This window comes from Tursiops truncatus, chromosome 17, assembly GCF_011762595.2.
Source record: "Tursiops truncatus isolate mTurTru1 chromosome 17, mTurTru1.mat.Y, whole genome shotgun sequence".
Lineage (NCBI taxonomy): Eukaryota > Metazoa > Chordata > Mammalia > Artiodactyla > Delphinidae > Tursiops > Tursiops truncatus.
Genome location: NC_047050.1, coordinates 57,564,590 through 57,586,885, shown reverse-complemented (window position 1 = coordinate 57,586,885; position 22,296 = coordinate 57,564,590). Strand labels below are relative to the sequence as shown.

General features: G+C 37.4%; 1 protein-coding gene across 3 annotated transcripts; it reads right to left on the bottom strand.

Annotated features, from left to right (window-relative positions):
• Positions 1-1,223: 1,223 nt before the first annotated feature.
• MED30 (mediator complex subunit 30) lies at positions 1,224-20,075 on the bottom strand. Of its 3 annotated transcripts, none has more exons than XM_019932097.3 (5): positions 19,758-20,074; positions 12,709-12,867; positions 10,639-10,743; positions 6,961-6,981; positions 1,224-1,407 (listed from the first exon to the last, which is right to left on the bottom strand). In XM_019932097.3, exons 1-5 carry the CDS (start codon positions 19,932-19,934, stop codon positions 1,312-1,314), a joined length of 558 nt encoding a protein of 185 aa, XP_019787656.1. In that variant the 5' UTR covers positions 19,935-20,074; the 3' UTR covers positions 1,224-1,311. The 3 variants fall into 3 exon arrangements, with proteins under 3 accessions (XP_019787656.1, XP_004323354.1, XP_019787657.1); XM_019932098.3 differs by lacking the exon at positions 1,224-1,407 and adding an exon at positions 6,075-6,791 and having other exon boundaries at positions 19,758-20,075; XM_004323306.4 differs by lacking the exon at positions 6,961-6,981 and having other exon boundaries at positions 19,758-20,070.
• Positions 20,076-22,296: the final 2,221 nt, after the last annotated feature.

Sequence of the window (22,296 nt, the reverse complement as noted above, 5' to 3'; positions counted from 1 at the left end):
AATAGTTACTATTTCACGAAGTTGTGAAGGTTAAATGAGTTATTACGTGTAGAACAGGGCATGGCACACAAAATCTATCATTTTGGTTGATCCTCTATGATTAATTCTCCAAGGAAAATATATTCTTTGCTTTCGGTCCTCACCCCCTTTCTAGCACCTGTAAAAAGGGAAGGATAATATCTTATTCATATGATTGTTTTAATGACTTAGTGACTTAATGTATAGAAAGTATCACCCTCTGTACTGTCTATTCATAGATGGCACTCCATCTGTGATGGAGTTTGAACTCCTCTTGATATTGTAGTATAGAAGCTTATTCTGAGATTTTTGGTTTATCTTTAATTTTATGGGTGCCAATCATTAATAATAATGCATTCATTAATGTATAAATTTAATCATTAATATGGAAATATTTTGACCTCAAAAGTATTGTTTCTTGCATCAAGAATAGTGAAAAGAAAAGAGAAATAACTGCTTAAGGTAACGTACAAAGTAAAAAGATCATTTCCTAATCAGTAGAAATTTACGAAGTAAAATGAATTTTGATTCAAACAAGTTTGAACACTATTAACTGAATATCTGTGATGGTTATAGCATTGTGCTGGGTGGAGGAAGAGGGAAAATTCATCTGAATCCCAGGGAGCTTTCCGTCTACCTGGGCAGACAAAGCACACACATGAAGCTGGACCATAAGAGCAGAAGGTAGGGTGTGATTGACCCAGGAGTCTGCAGAGTTCAGAGATGGTGGAAATCAGTGTGGAAAGATGTGAGGGCCAGCAGTGGGTTCACAGGAGCCTTGAAGGATTGTTAAGGATTTAACCAGACAGAAGGAAGGGAGGACAGGGCATACAGGTTGAGGAAGAGGCAAAGCCAGTGCTGGATTTGCCAGAGTGTGACACGGAAAGGCTGGGAGCAGAGCCTTCTGAAGGGCAGCCATCAGCCACCCGGGTCTGTCTCAGGCAGGTTAGAGTTTAGAATAAAACATAGCCAGAGGGCTTCCCTGGTGGCGCAGTGGTTGAGAGTCCGCCTGCCAATGCAGGGGACACGGGTTCGTGCCCCGGTCCGGGAAGATCCCACATGCCGTGGAGCGGCTGGGCCCGTGAGCCATGGCCGCTGAGCCTGCGCGTCCGGAGCCTGTGCTCCGCAACGGGAGAGGCCGCAACAGTGAGAGGCCCGCGTACCGCAAAAAAAAAAAAAAAGAAAGAAACTTTCATTCTAGTGACTAGAATAAAATAATCTTCTTTAAAGGGAAAAAATACTTGAGGGGGAAAAGATGGTATAACGTGTAATGCTGGAAATTTCAATATCAGTTTAGCTCCTCATTGCTAACATGGCATTTATATCCCAGATGAGATTTCGTAATTGATCCATAATTTGCTTCAGCTGTTGATTCTTCTGTTTGAGTTTCTGTGAAAACAAAAGAATTTATCAGAAACGTTTCATGAAATATATACCATGAAGGTAGAAGACTAAAATGTCACAAGTTAGAACTCCAGTGATCCAGACCCAAATTAAGCTAATTTCCTTAAGGCAGAAGGTCTCAATCCTTTTCTGGCAGCAAACATTCGCTGCAAGGCATGAGGAAGTCTAATTCAGCCCCCAGAGGCCTACAGCTCCATCCCCCACCTCCCTTCACTCCTCCACTTCTACCACCAAAGAAAATAAGCTAAATATTTACTTGTTATAAAACCTAAGTACATAGATTTTCCAAGAGGCAGTGTAGCATAATGGTTAAGAACACAATCTCTAGAGCCAAACTCTCTGGGTTTATACTCAGCTCCTTCACTAACTAAATATATGATGTTGGCCAAATTACTTAAGCTCTCTGTCCCTCAGTTTCCACAACAGAAAAATGGGGATAATAACTGAACCTACCTCAGAAGAGTTTTTATGAGGATCAAAAGATTTGATTCATGTCAAGTGTCAGAACTGTGCCTGGCATACAAGTAAGCATTCAGCAAATGTTACTGATAGCCACAGAACAGAAACCGTCAATATAGAATAGAAAGTATAATAAAAATGCAATGCCTGATGCAATTGGTCTTTCAAACATGTGGCAGAAGTCACTGTTCGCTGTCAGCATGAAGTGCGACCTAATGCTGAAAACTGAAGACAAGATGGCACAGCCCTGATACAAGCGTCTTCGTAACTGAGATTTGCTGGATGCCCTGAATGCACGTGGCAGGTGTCCCTGTATCTCTAGATCTGGGTTTCTACTAGACCACAGTTTGTTAACTTCTTTTTAAGCATCCTTTCTTCAAATCCTGTGTAGTAAATGTCTATGTAGATAAAACAAGACAAACATAGAGAATTTCAAAGTGCTTACTAGTTATTATAATAATCATTACTATTAAGTAACCTCTTGGAAACATTACATTTGGAAGTAATATTATTTAGTTAGATAATTTTAAAGATACTATATTAAAATACCTCCAGATCAAGTAGTACATGTTCATTATAAAGAGACCTAAAAATCTTAATCTTGATTTCATTAAAGAGCAAACTAAGATTAAATAAACTGCTTATATTCTATCTAGAGTTAGAGAGGTAACAGGAGGTAAGAAGGTAAAAGGGAAGAAGAAATTCTTATTGGAAAACAGAAAAGCAATTTAAAGAGACTTCAATATTAATTAAATTTAATTCATATTTGAAAAGAGAATTAACACAGTCAGATTAAAACATATGACCGTAGAGTACACAGGGTAAGCATACAGTATTCAGTACCATAAAGCTCACTTTAACATAGTTTTGGGGAAAGAGATACTATTAGTACTTGAGGTATTCAGTCTCCTTGTTCAGTTTCACACGCCCGATCTTCTAAGTTCTGTTGTCATAAGTATGTGGTAGCTGCCTATTAAGTCTTTGTCATCCTAGAGACCAAGAAACTTCTGCCAGCAATCAAGGGTGGCAGCAAAACAGGAATATACGAATAAAGGTGTATATTGGGAGGTCGAAAACCTCAGTTCCAGTTCTGACTCTGCCTCTAACTTGCTATTTGATCTTAGACAAATTCCTTATCTCAGTTTTCTTCCGCAAGAAATTGGATTATATAATCTATTAGGCCCTTGCCAGTTCTAATTTGTTTATACCCATACATAAGATGAAAATCAGTTACACAGACACATGTAATGAAAACCAGTAAGCTTAGTTCAGGGAACTAATTCAAGGCTTCAAAATGATTCAGTCAGCTGCCCTTTTCCACCAAGCCATCATTCCCCTAAGCTGTGAGAGACTTCAGCTACCATGATTCCCTGCTCAATTCTCATTTTTCAGGAGGAAAGTAGAGAAGAGCAACTGAATAAAAGGAAGAGAAAGGATATGAGTTGATTTTTAAAAAATTATTTGAATTAGTACCTTCTAACATATCTTGAATATGGTCACTTAAAAAAAATTCAGAACTTCTCTTTGGAATGGTATTCTTAGCCTGTAACACATTTTGTTCCATAAATATTTACTGAGGGTATATTATGTGCCCAGCTCTGGGTTAGGCACTGTAAGGGAAGAAAAATGAGTTAAGAAACGGTCCGTTGCCTTGAAGAAACTCCACATGAAGTAGGAAGAAGCTACTGCCCAAACGACTAGACCATAACCTGGTTAAGGCAGATGGCAGGGGAAAAATATCAGATGCTGTGGAACCCCAACTGGTAGGGTCAGCAAACAAGGAAAATATTTTTGTTTGGGGTCTAGAAAAGTTGGTGGTGAGCAAAGAGTGGAAGGAAGGATAAATTTGGTCTTGTTAGTAGATAATGGGGATCTATTAAAATTCTTGAAGAAGAAATATGATTTAAACTGCAATGAAAAAGGTTAACTGGGCAGATGTGTGCAATGGGTTCTCCTAAATAACTTCAATAGTGACAAATCTGTATCCATGGAAAAGGAGAAAGAGGAGGTATTTAAGTTTTTGAAACAGTTGAAGACCATTCAGAGGCCAAGTCTGGTGAATGAAGCTTAGTGATCACATTTTCAGTATAAATTAAGGAGTAACTAGAAGTAATAAAATTATATTCTTGAGTGGTCAGAAACAGACTTTCAAATCAATATCCAAACAGAGGTTACAGATCGCTCCCACAATGGTTACATCACTGGAATAAATGCTACTTTCAAGAATACTCATTTGGAAATATAAATTCTGATATACTCATTTTAAAAATTTAGCGTCATTAACTCTTAAAGTAAGAGAACTAAAAAATGTGGGAGATTTTCAAGGTAATATTCAACTCTAGGGAATAGTAAAACTTTTTTTAAGTATGATATGTCATAAGGCATTTGGACAGTTTGTCTCAAAGAGGCCACAAAGTTTTAAATTAAAAGAATTAGCATACAAGTAAAATACCTAGAGCCAAAACACATCATGAAAATATCAACAGCAAAGCTGACAGTTATGCTTATTAGTGGTTAAACTGTAAATAAATTTTCATGACATGATATAGGATTTGATATATACAATCTTGCCACTGATTGATTTTAACAGAGGTTGACAGCTGCTGTTATCAAAATCCATCATCTGTGCCTAATTTGTTACATTAACAGGTGAATGTGTAAGTAGAGTAGATACTTAAAAAAATGTTTATGCTAAGTCATACCATGTAATTTACTATTCATACAATTTACTATTCATACAGAGGCTGTGACAATTGGTCAAAAATGCTTTAACTTCTAGCTTGAACTCAATTATATGTCAACTCTGTAAAAACTACCCACATATCTCTTTCAGTTTCATTTTACCATTAACAGAATACTTTTAAGCAAAATAGAACTCATTCTGATATCCTTAAAATACAGTCTCAAACAAGTGTTCATCCTTTACTTGGGTATTAAGGCTTATGGATTCAAGCACATAGGAAAAGAAAATGAAGTATTTTAAAAAGCCAAAAATTTGACTATTAAAATTAGGCCATTCTTCATCTGATGATTTATATCAAGTACTGATTACAAATTTCATGCCCCAAAGTTTCATGCCACTATGGTAGACATCAGTGATATATATGTTGTTAGAAACCGGACTGATCATCAGTATGTTCTGTACAATCTCAAGTACACAGTGATACTCAGCTGACCCTTAAACACTGTGGGGGACTGGTTCCAGGACCTGCCGCGGTACCAAAATCTGAGGATGCTCAAGTCCCACAGTCTGCCCTCTGTATCCATGGTTCTGCTTCTGCAGATTCAGTCAACTGCATATTGTGTAGTACAGGAGTATTTTATTGAAAAAAATCTGCATATGAGTGGATCTGCACAGTTCAAACCTGTGTTGTTCAGGGGTCAACTGTAGTTGAAAAATTAACTCAGTTAATTTAAACTACTTTTAATAGCATCTGTGTGACTATGTAATTAGGCCAACATTTTACCATCTGAAGGTGGTTATTTAAAATAAACATATTTTTCACAGAAACACTCAGGTATGTGTGCCATTAAGGCAGAAAAATATATATCAATTGATCATGAGTTTACTCAGTGTTTTAAAATTTTTCAATTATATTTTAATCTTGTATTCTAGAAGGGAGGTACAAAGTTGGAAGAAGTGGGGGAAAAGAAAAAATAAAATACCTTAGTACCACTAATTATACATAAGATAACTTGGTTAACAGTCAGAATATGTATTATATTCAATTCACATTTATGATGTTTTATTTAAGGAATGAGTCAAAAATCTCTTTGGGTCAAAAAATCCACTTTGGTTTTCAGCTGTTAACTTTATTCTCTTCTGCCTTTTTTAGGGGAATTTCAATTTGAGTTAACCAAATCTTAGTCCTCTCCCTCTTTTTTTTTTTCTGGTTTCTGTTTACTGCTTAATTCTCCAGTACTGTCTCAAATTACAGTAACAATTCCCAGGAAGTAAGAGAGAGCCATGAGGCCAATCAAATGAATACTTCCTCTGCCATTCAAGAGAAGATAGTTTCTCTCTAAATTCTCTTAAAAAAAAAAAATTCCCATGGAAATACAGGGCTAAGCTTTAAATCTGTTTAATTTAAAACATGTAATGGATTCTTTCCTCTTTGTAATAATCTTCAGTTCAATACTATGTTAACTAAAACAAGTTTTATGCCAAAGTTAGAAGTATGTACAACAGCAAATTCAACAGATTCAAATGGTTTATTCAAAATCAAAACGAGTTCTCAAATGCCTGAAGTATAAATGGGAACACAGAATTTAAAATATGGGCTTTTATTCCATAAATAGATGAACGTTCAGAAATACTACTTTGTTCATTGAAGTAAGCCTGTTGCAGATAAACACTGTGGACTAAACACATGTGTTTATCTTTTCTTTTTTCTCAAACCCTAATAAAATGGCAGGAGAGGAATGAAAAAGCTATATAAATCCACGTGGAGAAAAATGATCAGAAAGGAGACAACAGTAGATGTCAGGTGGCACATGTTAAGAATGGAAAGTAGAAGGGGAGCAATAAATGACATGGGAGGAAACTACTGTACAACCCTGATGGATGCAGGAAGGATGACAGTGAGAACGTGCTGATCCGCCACGGAGACCTGGAGACAGGTGCCATCGCAAAGTCAGCACGTGAGGCCCCGGGGACAGAAACTGGAGGGAAACAGCTACAGGGACGCGCGAGAGCCCAGGTGCTCTCTCCCACTCCTCACCAACGGGGGACTGAGTACCCTCTCCCGTGTCCTGTCCCACGTTTCAGGGAGCGAGAGGTTTGTTTCCTGTGAAATTGAACCAGAACAGCTGGGGATTCAGTGCCACCAGCACAGCAGACGGCAAGAAGACATGAGACTACACTCTATTTAGGGCACTGGAAGATTCTCCTCTGAAGAAATGGAATAGCCCTAAAGAAAAAAATCCTCAGTAAATGATAGTTGGGGCTCCCCCCAAAGAGAAGAGCCAACTTGCTTCCAGATCTTGCTATGATGAAGCCAACTCACAAAGCCTGCGATAGGCTTTCCAGTGCTTCCCTCCCAAATATAAATGGCTCACGATTAAGCATCAGATGCTCACCAGATCTTTTAGAGCCTCCATCTGCAAAGACAACAAAACATAACAGGGGTTGGCAAACTATGGCATGTGATCTGTTTTTGTAAGGCCCACGAGCTAAGGATGGTTTTTACATCAGAGCAAGGACCATGGGCTTCCCTGGTGGCCCAGTGGTTAAGAATCCGCCTGCCAACGCAGGGGACACGGGTTCGAGCCCTGGTCCGGGAAGATCCCATGTGCCGCGGAGCAACTAAGCCTGTGTGCCACAACTACTGAGCCTGTGCTCTAGAGCCCATGAGCCACAACTACTGAGCCCGTGCGCCCAGAGCCCATGCTCCGCAACAAGAGAAGCCACCGCAAGAGAAGCCCATGCACCGCAAGGAAGAGTAGCCCCCGCTAGCCGCAACTAGAGAAAACCCATGCACAGCAATGAAGACCCAACGCAGCCAAAAATAAATAAATAAAATAATTAAAAAAAAAAATGAACAAGGACCACATGTCTCACAAAGCCTAAAATATTTACTATCTGGTTCTTTAAAGTTTGCCAAACCCTGTATGAGAAGATTATGGAAGAATACCTTCTAATCTCTGAGGGAACTTGATTTACAACATAGAATTTTATATCTAGCCAAACGATCAACTGGACAGATACGTGAAGGCGAAAGTCCCTGCATTCCTCCTAAAGAAGCCACTGACGCATGGACCTTACCGAGGGAGAAATAAACCAAGAAAGAGAAAGATAGGAGATTGAGGAAATAGTGAAACCAACAGAAGAGATGAAGGAAAGCCCCAGGGCAATAGATGAACAGCAGGCCCAGGGAGCATTCAACCAAGACCTGAGGAGATGGGAGGACTTGGGGTGGGGGTGGGGGGGAAACCTGTAAGTCGTCTGATAATTTGATTCTGCAAAGTTGGAAAACAGTACTGAGGAGCGGCCACAGATGCATAAAGAACTAACCAAAATTTTTCAAAATTACAGAACTATTAACTTTAGGAAAACAAAATAATTATTCAAGGAAATGTAATTCTAGTTTACTATGTGGCTTAGCAATAAGCAGTATTTACGTGCCATAATAATATGAACACAGAATATTTATTGAACCCCAATTACGACAACCGCATTGAAAGGACTGGGGGAAGGAAAGTATGTAGGTGGGTCCAGGACAGAGAGAGACTGTACAGAGAGCTACATCCTCATGTGGAGAAAGAAATACTCTTATACATCACAGTCTTGATATCAATTACATCCTTTACTTAAAATTCACAAAATTCTACGTCAATAGCTAGTAAGAGTTTTTTGATTACACACTGTCAAAGTATTACTATAGTCTGATTATATGATAGGTCTTTAAAAAAATCAATAATAGGTTATGACTAAACCATCATATTAGGAAAAAAAGAGGAACTTAGAGAAATGGAAAGTGAAATGAAACTTACCTTTAGAAAAATTACATCTTTCTGAAGTTACACAAGCTTACCCCCGCCTTCCCCCGACCCCCCCCCCCCCCCCCCCCCGCAAATATCATAATATCTTCTATGGTAGAGAACAAACTATATGTATGTCACATGTGGTACTCTGAAATCAAAGATACCATCACAATTGTGTTTTATTTATATATACATTTCATTGTATTTTATAAATAATATCCTTACTATAGAGAAAAATAATAGAACACATCCATTGTGAATTAATACATAGATTATCAACAGAAACATGTAACACTTAATAAATGAATGTCTTGTATCTCTGTACTACCAAACACCACTTATTCTTCAAGATCTAAATTAAAAGTTCCCAATCCCCTCGTAATTTCCTACTGTAAATTGTTTATGTTTATTACTGTCAAATTTGCTGGAACTATTCTTCTTAATTTATATTTCACCTCTTAAAAACTGTTTTAAATGTTATTTTAGAAAGATCTATCCATCTTTTTCTTTTTTCCTGAGTTTTGATATACATTTTTCTTTTAATTTTCCAATACTTTGTTTTGGAAGTCTTATTTTCAACTCTGAAATTCATTTTGACACATGGTGTAATGTAAAAGCTAGCTTAATTTTCCCCCAAAGTGTCTCTCTTGAAAGACTAATTTTCCACACAATCCCTCTTACGTCATATTAAATTCTCATATACAATAGGAAGACTTTTTCTGGCTATTATTTTACTAATCTATTCTGGTGCCGGTATTTCACACTTAATTATTGTTTTTACAATATACTTGATATCACGTTTTAGTTTTTGAAGCAAAGAGTTCTTTATTTTATTACTCTTATAGGAATTGTTTTATATATGTATTTTAGTATGCTCTCAAGAAAATCCAATTTGCATTTTATTGGGATTTGTTTTTTGACTGGTATTGCGCTAAAATCTTACTAGTTTTGTGCAGTTTCAAGAGAATTCATATTTGGATTTGGACTGTTACTGTTTAGAATAGTTATTGCCCATATAAGAACTTAATGTGTTCTTTCAACTATTCAAAACTTCTTTTATGTATCTTAATAAGTTTAGTTACATATATCATGGAAATAATTCCTAACTACTTAATATTTGTTGCTGCAATTGTGAATAGGATCTCACATTCTAATTTCTTTATGGCATTATAGAAAAATGGTATCAATCTTGTATTAAGCTCTTCTTTCAAACACTTATTGACTCTCATCAATGAGCTTCTTTGAACTTAAGCTTGAGTTAAAATGTTATGTACAAGCTTAAGGAACTTAACAGATTTGTACATAATATTATAACCCGTTTCCTAAAGTTTATTTCAGTTTCACTGGCTATAACTTCTAAAATAGTATCAAACACAGTGGTGTAAGGCATCCTGTTTTATGCCTATATTTCATCTCAATGAAAAATGTTGGCTACTTATCTGAAATACGTTTTTTTTAAAAAAAGACTATCTTGTTAATAGTTTTAAGCATTCTTTTTTTCAATTTAATCTACTGATATTATATGTAAACTGAGTCATCCTCCTCTACCTCAGAAAACCCTCTGTGGCTGTGGTGGATTAATTAATACCCTGATGAATTCTATTAACTAGCATTAAGAATTTCAGGAGTGGGGCAGGAGGTGGGAGCATGTATTTGTAAGTGAAGGAGCGAGATTGGTAGTTTTATTTACTGTGCTATTTGTTAGGTTTTGGTAACCATGTTTCCACCACAGAATGAACTGTTTCCACCACAGAATGAACTGACAACATTCCTTATTTCCCTATGTTTCTAGAGAACTATCTGAACATTATCTTCTGAACTTCTAAAAGTACTCAGCAATAAATTCAAGTTAGGAACTTTTGTGGGGTGGAGGGTGGGATGGGGTAGTGCTTTGATAACTCAATTTCTTATTCAGCTGTTGAGACATTCACCTCTCCTACTTGTAAATTTTTATCATTTGCTCCTCCAAATACACTCTAAGCTAGAGAGCTACAATTCTGCCTAGAAAAGAAGAAAGTAAATGGGTTGTGACTGAGTGCCTATGAGGCTTTTCTAAGAGCTTTACTGCCTGAATTCTGTGGTCTCTCTTCTGACTATTCAGATGGCATTTCTGCTTACCTTTTAGTCCTGGGTTGTACTCTAAGTAGGTTAAATTTGTCACAGAAACAACTTCAGGTAATTCTATAATTCAAATTATGTTGTTGAGTTACACAGACTCCCCTGTAATTTGTATCAATAATTCGGAAATATAAAACATACAGACTAGCAACTCACTTTATTGACTTCAGCAATTTCTCGCCTCTCTTCACTAGCAAAACGAGGTGGGCCAGCCCGGTCATCATTCTTTGAGCCATCGTCTTCCACGTATGGAATAAGTTGCTGGCAGTGACAGACAAAAGTTAAAAAAGTCAAACATATGACACACAATTTCCAATTATACTGGTATAGATAATGCATCCGATTAAGATCACTTTTTATACTTTTCTCTTAATAGTACAAAAATATATTTTAATTCAAATGACAGCCTAAAATAAAAGCCTTAGAAGTCTATCATTTCAGTGCACTCTACACATTAGCTTTTCAGATTTCTTTTGCAAAATAGTCCTTTTAGCAAAATTAGTTGTCACATGTAATTAAGTAATATCCTACTCAGTCAATCAGCAAATATTTAATTGGCAGATAGTGGCTGGGGAGACACTGCAAAAATAATGACAAATAAGACAAATGACAAATAAGTCCTACCCTTACGAAATTTATAGTTCATTGAGGTGGAACAGGCTTTCCTTCATCTATACTAAAAAGAAAGGAAGTTCATGGATGCGTATTATATAAATGTCATTTACTTACTATCTAGTATCTGTGCAGATTTCTAGATGTCTTTTAGTTGGGAGAAAGTTTTTTTGTAAGAGAAGAAAATTTATATAGCAATGAAACTTCTAGCAGGATTATAATTAAATACGTATGATTTGTGATGAAGTTTATTTGATGAAGCCTCTTGTAGATGTGACAGAGACTTCAGGAATTATCTAGTCCTTCCATCTTACATTACCAATGCAGGAACAGGACAGAGGTAAATAACTGGTACAATCAGGAGTCAATCTGCCCAAACTTCTATGAATTCTTGGGACAAATATAAACTTGCCCACATTCACAGCCACTTTCTTCCTTTCCTCTCTCCTAACGCAAGCAGAGTGGTCCTTCCTCCTGAAGACACTTTGTCTCCATTCCTGTGCCCTGATTCCTCTGCCCTCCTGTCTTCATTATTTATTTTCCCCAACCTCACCCTACCATTTTCTTCCTTTTTATCTAAACATGTTCTCCCATTTGGAGGAAAAAATCCCTAACCCTCAACTCTATCCCTCCTTCCATCTACTGCTTTCTTCTCTTGCTTTTAATCTAATCTTCTTGAAAGATGGATATCCACTTTCTGGCTTCAGTTCCTTATTTCCTGTTTAATCTTCAGCTCACTGTGATCTGACTTCTTGTTGCTACCTTTTCACAGAAGCTCTGCTCAAATATACCAACAATTAATCTGGTGGACAGTTTTCATTCTTTATTTTCCTTAACTTCTCTGCAGCATCTGTCAATGTCAACCACATTTCCCATCTTCCACATCTCTGACCCCTTCTTTTCAGGCTGTATTGCAGTTTACTCTTTCTCTGTGCACTCTTTACATGCTGATCACTCAAAAAAGAAAGCACTGATCACAGGAAACTGTTCCTTATATGTAATGAGAGAACATCCAAACCTTCCCAGCTACCTTTGGTGGCAGACATATATAACTTGTCAACAGGAAAAGGGCACCTATAAAAATATCATATACCTAATTAACTAAAATATATCTATGATCCGAGATTAAATTTAAAAAATATTTAAAAACTAGAGTGATTCCACTAAGATAATTTAAATTAATAATGATAAAAATAGTTATAACCTTTTATCTGTAAAGAACTTACATGAAAACCACTTTAAAAGGATTTTACAATACTATTAATATGCCTACTAAAACATCATGCACTGATTTAATTAAAATGAGACACTGGAAGCAATAATAAAAATTGCCACAGACAACCCTCTCCTCCCAACAACAAAAATTTACTATCAGCCTGGATGTTAAAGTCTACTAGAAATTATTAACAAGAAAAGACAGTAATAATTCTATGTATATGTATATATATATATATATATATATATATATATCACAATTTCATCTTCTCTAGTCAAAAGCAAAACCAGTATGTTTCATAATCTGGAAATATGGTGAAAACAGAAGAGAGAAAGGAAAAAATTACAAATGTCCTGAGACTATCTTAGACTCATCCTCCCTCTACCACTAAAACTTGCCTCTACTGGAATGGGATCCATCCCTCCACAGTTTTCATTGCATTTATCATAGACCAATCGCAGCTTCCTGAAGAGAATAGAGAGTTGGCGAAGATGATCCTGTAGCTTTGCTAACCGGTCTTGATATGTTCCAGTATGGTAAGTGACACCGTTTGGCAGCTTCTCAATAAAGAAAAAGAAGAAGAAAAGAAAAAAATTAAGATCAAGACTTTTCAGCAGAAGAAAAAGAAGAGTATGCTGCCACTGTTGCAAAAATAATCTCAAAATACCTTAAATATGATAAGATAATTAAGATACTCAAGGTATGCATTAAAACATAAAGCTGTCACCAAAAGTTTTACTTTAAGGGCTTCCCTGGTGGCGCAGTGGTTGAGAGTCCGCCTGCCGATGCAGGGGACACGGGTTCGTGCCCGGTCCGGGAAGATCCCACATCCTGCGGAGCGGCTAGGCCCGTGAGCCATGGCCGCTGAGCCTGCGCGTCCGGAGCCTGTGCTCCGCAACGGGAGAGGCCACAACAGTGAGAGGCCCGCGTACAGAAGTTTTACTTTAAAAGGAAATCAATAGCAGGAGATAGGTGCAAATCAATCTGTACTTGAATATCATTAATAAATTATTACAAGTAACTGCTATGATCATAACTCTGTGTTGGATGCTTATATATTTTTAATTCATGAATTTTATCAAAAGAAGCCAAAAATATATACTGAAATGACAAAAATCACAGATAAATGGAAAAACTACTACCTATTTAGAACTAAATGCACCTTTTGTGCAGTGCTGAAACTCACAAACAAAATCTTCCTTTCTCTGTACATCTTTACAGTATTTTATTCCCACAATTTGATCTGTGAAATCATCCTGAAATTAGAATTAACAAAATTTGTACCATGTTTTCTAGTATACGAGGTAATTTCATTATAAGCACTCATACATACACTTACCTTGGGGAATAAAGTGACTTAAAAACCAAAACCCAAACTACTGTCTAATAGCTAGAAGATCAGTCCAGTCTTTCTAAACCTCAGTTCATCCTTTTTTTCTTTTCTAAACAGATGAGGTAGGAATGCAAAAAAAAAAAAAAAAAAAAAAGAAGAGCCTGGTAGAGTGTTCAGAGAAGAAAGAAAACAAGACACACTATTGTCACAAGTAGATAAAACCATAAACACTAAAAAAAAAAAAAAAAGACTGTAAAGGCCTATACGTAGTTGTTAAAAGGTGTAATAGTTGATAAAAGATGTAATAGGAAGGTAGGCTTAATAATTCATTTTCTTCTTTTCTCTCATTTCCAAATATCCTGTAATGTTATGTTTATAAGTTAAGGAGACAGATCTTCTGAAATTCTTTGAAATGAGTTTTATTAGGATTTTTGGAAATTCTCAAGAATTAAAACATTCTGAGGATTATATCTCAAAGAAATACGATAAAAGTACCAAGGACTGAATTAGTCAAAACAGTTTAAAGGAGAAAAGCATTATAAGAGTTCACCCCCCAATACAACATAGGATTTCTCATGACCTTTCAATTTATGAACTTTCACAAACATTATCAAATAAGAGAAAAGTTTCAAAGGGTCACTGCTTTCTTGTTTGGGTGATAATAAGTATAATGATTACATCTTGCATACAGAAGGAGGCTCTACATTTATTATGGTACTGACTACGTTGAGTACTTTGCCCATATTTTGTACTTAATAAAGACTAGAAGCAGCTGACATTTATATCCCTGTATTTAGTATAGTGTACACACATAGAAAGTCTTGAAGTACAGTCTGGATTATTTTACTTTCATGAATTATTTTTTCCATAAATGGACACTTAAAATTCACTAAGAATTCTGTGTTATGCAAAAGAACTCTTGATAAATCCTTTCATAAAGGAAAACAAAATCCTTTGAAATACAAAGAACCACCCTCCTCAAATTCACCCTCTTAGCAAGTTTGGGTATTAGTTTTCACATAGAGCATCAGCTTCTCAAAGAAGGGAGCAATTAATTCATTCAAAAAATTTACTTTTCATGTTGTCAGGCACTGTTCTAGAAGCTGAGGTAGAGCAGTGAACATGAGAGAGATAAGTTTCCTATACCATAGAGTATAAGTTATAATAGTGCCTAGGAGCTCTTGGGATATACTATATAATGTAGATGCTTAGCTAACAAGCTCATCAGTAACCATCTCACTAATGAATACTGAATATCTGTAAATAAATATGTGATCATACCGCTAGACACTAAAAAGGCATTCAACTAAATTCAACATCCATTCTTAAAACAAATATAAAACTCCTAATAAAAATTCCCCAACACAATAAAATACATTTATCTCAGTTAAAAAGTCAGCACCACGATGAATGTTGGAAATATTACAAGCATCTGCACTAAAGTCAGGAACAGAACAGGATGTGTCTACTAAGACCACTAATACTACCAGTGAACACTGTTCCGTAGGTACCGGCCGATGCAATCAGAGAAGGAAAAAAAAGTTGAAATATTAAAAAGCTGTGGCATAACCGTCACTATTTACAAATGATATAAAGTTCTATCAATAAAGGAAGTCAAGAGAGAGATGGGTACAAAAGTAATACACAGAAAACCATAGCTCTGCTTTCATATATAAAAACAAAAGAAAATGAGAAAGGAAAAAGACCCCATTTACAACAGCAACAATAAAGATAAAATATCCAGATAAAATATTTGACTTAAAAAATGTCAAGATAAATATGAAAACTTAAAATACTTCATAGAGACACAAAAAAGGATATTTTGTGTTCTCGGTTAATAAGACTCAACATCATACCAATATAAAGTCTCTCTAGGTTAAATCAATGGAATAAAAGCACTAACAGGATTTTCTCAGAACTATTAAGGTGATTCTAAAGTATATGTGGAAAGATAAGCAAGAATGGCCAAGGCGATTTTGAAAAATAAGTGTAAATACTTTATAGAGCCTCAATAAATGTAAGAAAGTTTGCCATTACTACATAAAAGAAGGCAGCTAAGTGGAACAGAGCATCCATAAATTGATTCATTTATATGAAGTAGCATCTGAAATCAATGGAGGAGGAAAACGAATTATTCAATCAACTTTTTGGAAAAAGTAAAGCTGGGGCCATGCCTTACACTTCATACTAGGATAAATTCCATACAGATCAAAGTTTTAAGTATAAAAATTGAAACAAAACTGAATATTTCCTGATTTTGGAGTGGGGAAGGACTTCCTGACTTAGACATTGAACCTAAAATGACTGATAAATTCAGCTACCTTAAACAAATATATGTATGGCAAAAGGTAAACAACAGACTGGGGGAAAAAATTCTTGCAAGTTATATCATACAGAGCAAGTTTTTCTAATATGTAAATAGCCAAATCTTATAAGTTGGGGGAGAGGGTAAAAAAGACCAAAAAAAAAAAAGATAGAAAAATGGGCAAATAATATGAACAAGCAGTTAACGGAAAAGGAAACAGAAATGATTCATAAAAATATGAAGAGATGCTGGAACTCATTAAGACTAAGAGAAATGTAAAGTAGATTTTCACCTATCAAATGATCAAAGATCCAGAAATATAATTTGCTTGTTAGTCTCAGCCTGATTGTTGGTCAGGAAATGGTAGCATAAGCTGGTACAACTCCCATGGAGCGCAATTCATCATAATTTATCTAATTACAGAAGCACAAAGCCACTTCTAAGAATTATCCTGCAGGTATACTTGAGCATTTATGTAGGAAGGTATTCACTACAGTATAACAGTGAGAGATTAAAAGCCATCTAAATGCCCTTCACTAGAGGACTGGCTAAATAAAGCACAGTATGTCCATGCAGTGGATTACTATACTATACACCTCAAAAGGAAAAGGAAGTATTTTCTGTATAGATATGAATAAACTCCAAAATGTACCAAATGAAAAAAGCAAGGTGCAAAATGTGTATAATATACCAGTATTATCTGTGCAAAAAGGGAGGAAATGAAAGAATATACATTTGCTTAAATATGCACAGACTATGTGGAAGGATATATTAGGATAGTAATAAAAATCAATAATAATCATCACCTGTGGAGAGAAGTTAGCTAGCAGATAGTGATGGGAGGGGGAATGTTCACTGTAATGTCCTTTTTTATTTCTGAATTCTGAATATGTTCAGAATATACGAATATATTCTATTATATATTCAAAACAATTTTTTTTTTAAGATTTAAAGCATAACAAATAGAACCAAAGCAATACTTTCTTATGCAGAGAATCTTAATCTGGGATCTAGCGATCTTTAGGGAGACATCTGTTAACCCCCTGAAATTTTATTCAAAATGTTTACATGTGCATTTTTCTCAGAAGAGAGTCCATGGTTTTCATTAGATTTTCAAGAGGCTAAAGGACAACTAATAAAGAACCATTTCTCTAAAACAAATGCTCAGAAATAACCTCAGCAGTTGATATTTATGGCACTTCATCCTTCTAGATTAATAATATAGAAGATAATTTTAAAAATTTAAATACTTAAAAGAATGCATTAATAAATAGCTTATATGTCGTCTTCTTTGTACCACTTCTCTCAGCTTTTTATAAATGAAGGAGCACACTGTTGCTTCATTTCCAGCCAATTATGATATGGCCCACAGGGTCTTAGAGGAGTTAAATCACCGGATTCACAATATAAGAAGCACAAAGAAATAACTATTGTAGTCCCTTACAAATTGGTTTAGAATATATGTCCACAGGTAATCTAGTTATTAATAATACTTTTTTGAAAGAGTTCAGTTCTTTCAGTGTCAGTTATGGATGTGTATTATATTTCTGTTAATAGTACAAATTGTTTGACAGCAAGTTAGTATTATAAAGAGGTTAGTAGGACGAGCTACCAGTCATGTGTGATGTTGGGTAAAGTCTTCTCTCTTTAAGCCTCAATTTCCTTAACTGTAAAATAGAGATAAAAATACTTCTTAGAACTGTTCTTATAACAGTATACCTGACCAAGGAAAGTACTTGATAGATATTAGCTATTAGCTCTACTAGTCCAATACAGCAGGTTGAAAATAAAGAAATATTTGCTAAATTCTGAGATCATTTAACCCATACTTTAATCATCTTATATATTAATCCATTAATTTTTAAAACAATTGCCAAAGATTTCATATCTTCTCTTGGATTCCCTTTGTATTTTATTTCACGCTGGCTTTATTGACATGGTCTTAAAATATTTCCATACAACTATATTACTTCTAGAATCAATAGGAAAAAAACCCCTCAACCATTAAAAAAAAGAAAGGCAATAAAACATTCTTTAGTGCACCAACTGAAATAAGAGTTCTAAAGTTCTAAGAGTCTGAGGCCCTGGATTCAAATTTACCCTATACTGACTAGATTTGGACAAGTCACTTCACCTCTCAGAATCATAGAATCCTCATCCATAAAACAAGAATGATATCCACATCCCATAGTAGTAAAGATAAGCATTAAAAATGGGTTAGCAAGGGCTTCCCTGGTGGCACAGTGGTTGAGAGTCCGCCTGCCGATGCAGGGGACACGGGTTCGTGCCCCGGTCCGGGAAGATCCCACATGCCGCGGAGTGGCTAGGCCCGTGAGCCGTGACTGCTGAGCCTGCGCGTCCGGAGTCTGTGCTCCGCAACGGGAGAGGCCACAACAGTGAGAGGCCCACGTACCGCAAAAAAAAAAAAAAAAAAAAAAAAAGGATAAGCAAAATGGTGCTGAAATAATTGGATATCCAAATGCAAAAAAAAAAATCCATATCTATCATTATATAAAAAAATTAACTCCATGCGGATCATAGACCTCAATGTAAAATCTAGAACTATAAAACTTCCAGAAGAAAACATAGGAAATCTTTGCCACCTTGGGTTAGACAAAGATTTCTTAGATATGGAACTAAAAGCAAAATCTGTAAAAGAACAAATCAATAAATTGGATTCCATCAAAATTTAAAATATCTGTTCTTCAAAAGGCAATATGAAGAGAATGAAAAGCCACAGACTGGGAGACAAAACAAAGACATACAACACAGAAAAAAAAAGAAAAGACGTACAATAACAAGTGCTGGCAAGAATGAGGAGTAACTAGAAGGCTCAAGCACTGCTGATGAAAATGTGAAATGGTGTGGCCACTTTGGAAAAGTTTCTTAAAATGTTAAACAGACATTTCCCTTATAACCCAGCAATTTCACTCCCAGGCATCTATCTTCTTAAGAGAAATGAAACACATGTTCACACAAACATTTGTAGCTGAACACTCATAGCAGTATTATTTATAAGAGCTCCAAAGTGGATACAACCCAAATGTCCATCAACAGATGAACGGATACGCTAATTGTGTTATATTCATACGGTAGAACACTGTTCAGCAATGAAGAGGAAGGAACTACTGATACATGCTGAGTGAAAGGAGCCACACCGCCCGCCTGTACCAAAAATCATAGTGTATGTTATATGAAACTCTATAAAATGCAAATTAATTTACGGTGCCAGAAAGCAAAGCAGAGATTGGCTGTGGATGGAAGGCCAGAAGTAAAGATTTAAAAGGGGCACGAGGAAACTTTGTGGGGTGATGGATGGTTTCACACGTCCACATGTGTCAAAACTTTAAATGCATTGTACTGTACGTCAGTTATACCAAAATAAAGCTGTTTAACAAAATGCTTAGCAGAATCTGAATTCAACACCTTGGACCCTCAAAAAGTATTCTGTGGAAAAAGATGAGATTAAAATAATCCCAAGAGCATGGCGGAATGAGACTCACCTCTACCTTGAAAGATACAAGAGTTCGCCTAGAAACCTGAGAACCTGGTCGAATCTAGAAAATGTGGCTTCAATCTTCCAGAAATCCGGCCTGGAAAACATCACCTCCACATCGTGGGGACAGACACATTATTGGGGAACGCTTCTGAATGTAAATGGGGGAGACCACATACTCGAGGTTTGGCCAGGGCAGCTGCGTTGACGCCCAGGGACCCCACGTAACAATTAAACCAGCAGCCCCCTCCCTCGCAGAAACATCCCGCTTTCTCCACGCACGGCCGTGACCGGAGCCCTCCTTCCTTCCCACCTGCATGTTCCTCAGGAGCTGGAAGATCTCCATGGTGCGGTACACGATGTCCTGAACCGTCTCCTGCCCGATCCGGCAGAGCGATGCGGTGTTAACCTCCCGGGCCGCCTGCTGGGCTTGGGGCCCGGCGAAGGGCCCGGGCGCCATCCCTGACGCAGCCAACGGAGGGGTGGACATGGCGTGGCAGCGGCGTCAGGTCAGCAGTGCTGCAGAGTAGGCGTCAGGGGGTCCGCCCGACCGTCGCTGGCCTCGGCGTGAGCAGAAGCTTCTAAGACCGGGCGAACTGATTTCAACACAGCTGCCGTGACTTCCGCCACGGTGACGTAACACGTCATCAAACGTCACGGGGACGCGCCCTCGGCGGGGTCCCTGGGAACCTGTGTTAGCGCAAGGTCGGCCGGGATTGGGCTGGACGGCCGGGAGGGGCGGGACGGGCGGGTTGAGTAGCCAATCACCAGCTGTACTCTAGCCAGAGGGGGCGGTGCGCGTGGTGGAAGGCCGGTGGGCTTTCCACCGCTTGGTTTCCCAGTCTCAGCCAATGGTTAGAATTCTTGATAGAACGCTTACTTCGTCTTAATTTCCTTGCTGATCATTTTTTTTTTTAATAACAAGCGTACGAAGTGTGTAGTGGTATTGTTCTTTCACAACTAGAAGGCAGGCCCAGAGGGACTACTTTGACATGTTTAGTCGCATACAGCTTGCAACTGATAACCTGCGATTTGAGTTTTTGATCTTCATGCTTCACTGTAACCTGACACCAACTCCCCATTTGTTGTTGGTCCCTGCTGAAAAGTCGGTTTATTCGGGAAGCTTTCCCGATCACCGGAAGTATAAAATTAACACTTCTCTCTCACATACACTATCCCCCCACCCCCATCCCCTTTCTGACTTTGGCACTATGTTGTATATAATTTTCAGTTTGTTTACATTCAGACTTCTCCTCGCCTTATTCACACACACTAGAATGCAAACTTTGTAAAAACAGAGACTATGTTTTATTCGCTTACTGTATTCTCAATGCTTAGTGATTGGCACATAGAAGGTGCTCGATAAATACATGGTATGACATTATAAATGTAAGAAAAATTAGAATAAAGCCATTCTCTCTCCTACCACTTCCTGTCCATTTCCAAAGGAGGAAAGTCCAGAATGTGAAAACTGGTGATAGGCACTAAATTACTGTGTTTTAAATAGTATGTGGACACTCCATTGGTAAGGACTTCACAGGAAAATGTTATTAAAAATGACATAGGAGCCATTGTGGAGATTTTAAGCATAGTGATTTACAGCTGTTTAGTGAGCAGTTGCCATTTGACAAATATTTACTGAGCACCTACTATATGATGGGTGCTAGAAGTGGCGATAGAGTAGTGGACAAGTCAGACAAAAACTCTGCACTCCTGGGACAGACTACTAAATATTGTGATGAGTGTCTAGAAGCAAAAGTTCAAGGTCCTAATATCTAGGTGCTAACAATTTAGGGGATCAGGGACAATCTGAAGGGAATAAGTTGGGCCCTGATGGTGAATGGCAGAGGGTGCAGAACACTGGAGCCTCTTCTGTGAGAGGATAATGGGGCAAGGGGACCTCCAGATGCTTCCAGGGTCAGAAGTTTAGCATCAGGGTGGGTCAGGAAATAAGGCTGAAGAGAGGCAAACCTCAGAGGACCTTCTAAGGCATGTCAAGCAGTTTGGGCTTTATTCTGAGTGAAAGAGCAAGCCATTGAAGAGTTTCGGGAGACAGGAATAATTGCCAGAAATAGTCAACTTAGAAGGTTTATTGTGGCGGCTAAATGGAGAATGGTGAGTATGTACTGTCTCCTTGTTCCCTGCCAAAGGAAGGTGATAATGATGGTGATGGTCTGTATTAGAGAAGTAGTACAGTGGGTAACTTTGAATAAGTATTTGGTAAGTAGAATCTGGAGAACTTGTTGTTGGCTGGTTTGGGAGTGTGAGGAGAAGAAGAAGATGGCACATGTTTCTGCCTTAAACAAACAGCTGATGTTTATGCCATTTACCAAGATACGGTACACTGAAGGAAAACATGTTTCAGTGAAATTATGACTTGTATCAGTTTCCTATTGCCGCTCTAACAAATCACCACAAACATAGTGACTTAAAACAACACGAGTCAATGCAATCCCTATCAAATTACCAATGACGGGCTTCCCTGGTGGTGCAGTGGTTGAGAGTCCGCCTGCCGATGCAGGGCACATGGGTTCGTGCGCTGGGCCCGTGAGCCATAGCCGCTGAGCCTGCACGTCCGGAGCCTGTGCTCCGCAATGGGAGAGGCCACAACCGTGAGAGGCCCGCGTACCGCAAAAAAAAAAAAAAAAAAAAAAAAAATTACCAATGACATTTTTTTACAGAACTAGAACAAAAAATCTTAAAATTTGTATGGAGTCACAAAAGACTCCGAATAGCCAAAGCAATCTTGAAGGAAATAAAATGTAGCTGGAGGAATCAGGCTCCCAGACTTCAGACTGTACTACAGAGCTACGGTAATCAAGACAATATGGTACTGGCACAAAAACAGAAAT

Excerpts from the sequence above, each read along its gene's own strand:
- MED30 (XM_019932097.3), bottom strand. The coding sequence starts at position 19,934 with ATGTCCACCCCTCCGTTGGCTGCGTCAGGGATGGCGCCCGGGCCCTTC. Across the intron at positions 12,868-19,757 it reads AGCTCCTGAGGAACATGCAG|CTGCCAAACGGTGTCACTTA; the intron begins GTGGGAAGGAAG and ends TTTATTGAGAAG. Across the intron at positions 6,982-10,638 it reads AAATTGCTGAAGTCAATAAA|ATGGAGGCTCTAAAAGATCT; the intron begins GTGAGTTGCTAG and ends TTGTCTTTGCAG.